The 3,055-nt window shown below is 31.5% G+C and overlaps 1 protein-coding gene across 1 annotated transcript; it reads left to right on the top strand.

Moving 5' to 3' along the window:
* Positions 1-728: 728 nt before the first annotated feature.
* Positions 729-2,818, top strand: LOC145849630 (protein SEC13 homolog). Its single transcript, XM_082954619.1, has one exon. The coding sequence runs from the start codon at positions 751-753 to the stop codon at positions 1,684-1,686; it is 936 nt and encodes a 311-aa protein (XP_082810745.1). The 5' UTR covers positions 729-750; the 3' UTR covers positions 1,687-2,818.
* The last annotated feature ends 237 nt before the right edge of the window (positions 2,819-3,055 follow it).

Genomic DNA, 3,055 nt, shown 5'->3' with positions numbered 1-3,055 from the left:
TTGTTTTTTTTTAAATTTTTTGCTTAAGCAATTTTCTCCTAAACTCTGACTTACTCAGGCTTTTGTTCACTCGAATACAGAAGTATCTCAAAGTATATACTTAAAACTTTGGACTTTTTGTAAAAAATGTTTTCCCCTTTAAGGCATTAGTTTAAATGAGTATCAAACAGTAAAAAGTATAACGTTAGTTATAATTAATTTCAAAATAAAAGTATTAAACTTAAAAATAAATTTATCATGACTCACTTTTGAATTTTATATTATATGTTTTTGTAATTTCAACTAGTGGTCAACAGGATCCTAATTTGAAATAATATCTGGATCAACTAGATAAATAATTTTAACAAAAACCACATTGTTAATTTTTTTTTTGCTTTTAAAGCAATTAAATGCAAAGGAGTGTTTAAGTGTATAGTTACAGTGCTGATGTTGTGTAATAAAAGTATTCATATTTTTATAGATTTCTAAGTTCAAAGAAAATTTCACTTAAGGTAATATTGAATAAAACGGGTTTATATAACCAGATTTTTTTTCTGGGTTAGTAGACAATCAGGCACTAACTTATTTTTTACTTTTTATATTAATAAGTTTTTATATCTTTCAAGACTACGAGTTTAAGTTTTTTAGAACAGTTAAGCTTTTTATGGTAACATATGTAAGTTTTTATAATGTTTAAAAATATTTAAAATCAAACAAAAAGTTTCTAATTAAATTTCAACTATAGGTTTTACTTGGTTAGAAATTTATACAATGGTAACTTCAGTGCTGCAAACTATCGACACTCAACATGAAGATGTCATTCACGACAGCCAGATGGATTATTTTGGAACCCACCTGGCTACGTGTTCTTCTGACAGAACAGTCAAAATATTTGAGGTCAAAAATGGAACTCAGAGGCTCATTGAAACTCTGACTGGGCACGAAGGCCCAGTGTGGCAGGTAAACTGGGCTCACCCCAAGTATGGCAAGATGCTTGCCTCGTGTTCTTACGACAAGAAAGTGATGATCTGGAAAGAAAACAACGGTCAGTGGTCCAAGCTGTATGAGTATGCGGACCATGACTCCTCTGTCAACTCTGTTTGCTGGGCACCACACGAAATCGGACTGATCTTGGCATGTGCCAGTTCTGATGGCTCAATTTCTATCCTTGCCTACAAAAGCAATGATGAGTGGGAGGCTACAAAAATTCCTGACGCCCACATCAATGGTTGCTTGGCAGTCAGTTGGGCGCCTGCAGTTACACCTGGGTCCCTCATTGAAGCTCCAACGGAAGGAAGGTCCAACTCCTTCCAGAAGATGATTGTCTCTGCTGGCATTGACCAGCTCCTGAAAACCTGGAAGGAGGACCAGGATGGGAAGTGGGTGACCTTGGATGTTCTGAGGGGCCACAACGACTGGGTCAGAGACTGCTCCTGGGCGCCATCTGTTGGATTACCCAAGTCAAAAATAGCCAGCTGCAGCAGCGACGGCAGGGTTATTGTGTGGACTAGCGACCAGGGAAGCCAGTGGAAGCCCCAGTGCCTGCACAAGTTTAACGAATGTGTGTGGCACGTCAGCTGGTCTCTAACAGGTGACCTTCTGGCTGTGTCCAGCGGCAAGAACGATGTCAGCTTGTGGAAGGAAGGACTGGACGAGACTTGGACAAGAGTTAGTGACGTTGTGAAGGATGAGTCTGTAGCAGAGTAAGGTGTTTCAATGGTTGATTGTGTGAAACTAAACCGACCATAAAAAGCAATTTTCTCTTCTTGGACTCTGATTATCTTTGATTAATTTGTGTTGGATAAAATAATGTTAAAAATAGTTAATAAATATATTTCAAGTATAAAACAAAGTTTGGAACTAAGTTTTAGAACACTTATATGAAAATATATTTGTTTAGATAACATGATTTGAACTTTTTTATATAGTGCTGGATGTTATCTCTCTTATATATTTTGTTGGTTGAATTTCACATTTTATAAATTTGTGCAATTTATTTTAGCTTAATGTTTTTAAAAGGTTTTAAATGTTTAAAATAAAAAAGTATTGTTTTAAAATTTCTACAACTTTTGAGTTGTCTTAGTTTTTAAAAACAGTAAAAACTTAGTTATTTTTCTTCAATTTTATACTAAAATATTAAAAGAAGTTTGTTCTAAATAACAAATAAATTTAAACAGTTATTTCTCAGTTTTAAATAAATATGGATGCTTTGTGTTTCACACTTCCAGGTTTGCCATTCATGATTTTTCAAGTTTTAGCTCTTTAGGGATAATTTCTTCTAAAGTGTTTACAAATTTATGTTTATTTATAGTATTAAGCTCAAATTTCCACTATTCGGTTTAAATTATATTTTATCAAATTTCCTACTACACTTTAAAAGTTTTGGGTTTTAACTGCATTGCAGTGGTAATCTTAAAAAGTTGGTATCAGTCTTGGCAAACATTTATTAGCAAATTGGCAAAAAAAGGACCTACTATTTTAAATTTTATCCTTTTACTTAGTTCATTTTTTGCAAAGAGTCGTAAACCTGTGAATATTTTTATGATATACAATTTACTCCTCTGAATATAAAAAAATCTTTACATATATTTTAATATAAGTAAGTTTTTTAACATTTGAAATTAAACTACTTCGTCAGACAATTAAGTATTTGGTGTCTAGATTGTTGTCAGGTTTTTATTTATTTTGTGTAGATTAAATTATTCTGTGAAAGTTTATACAGTTTTAAATACAATATAACTATTTTTTACACCAATTTATAAAATTTAAAATATTTTCTATAACATATTTAAATGCTTTAATAATTGCAAAACACTTTATATTTTGAGCATTATCTTTATCATCATCAACTTTATAATACTATAGATAGTAACGAAAAAAAATTAAATATGATAATAATTATATCGCAATCTAATAAAAACATTTGAATTGCTGCAACGAATTAAGACAAACTTGCTAATGATAACATTGAACATAAGAAAAAAAAAGATTTCTTGAGCAGCTAAATAGTTGTTTGTAATAATTACTATCTTTTTACAAGCTTTAATGAAGTTACTCTTTCAAAACAGGAACTGTC

The sequence above is a fragment of the Thalia democratica genome, chromosome 2 (genome assembly GCF_965202585.1).
Source record: "Thalia democratica chromosome 2, ktThaDemo2.hap1.1, whole genome shotgun sequence".
Taxonomy (NCBI): Eukaryota; Metazoa; Chordata; class Thaliacea; order Salpida; family Salpidae; genus Thalia; species Thalia democratica.
The sequence above is the reverse complement of the archived record's forward strand: the minus strand, read 5'-3'. Positions and strand labels throughout refer to the sequence as shown.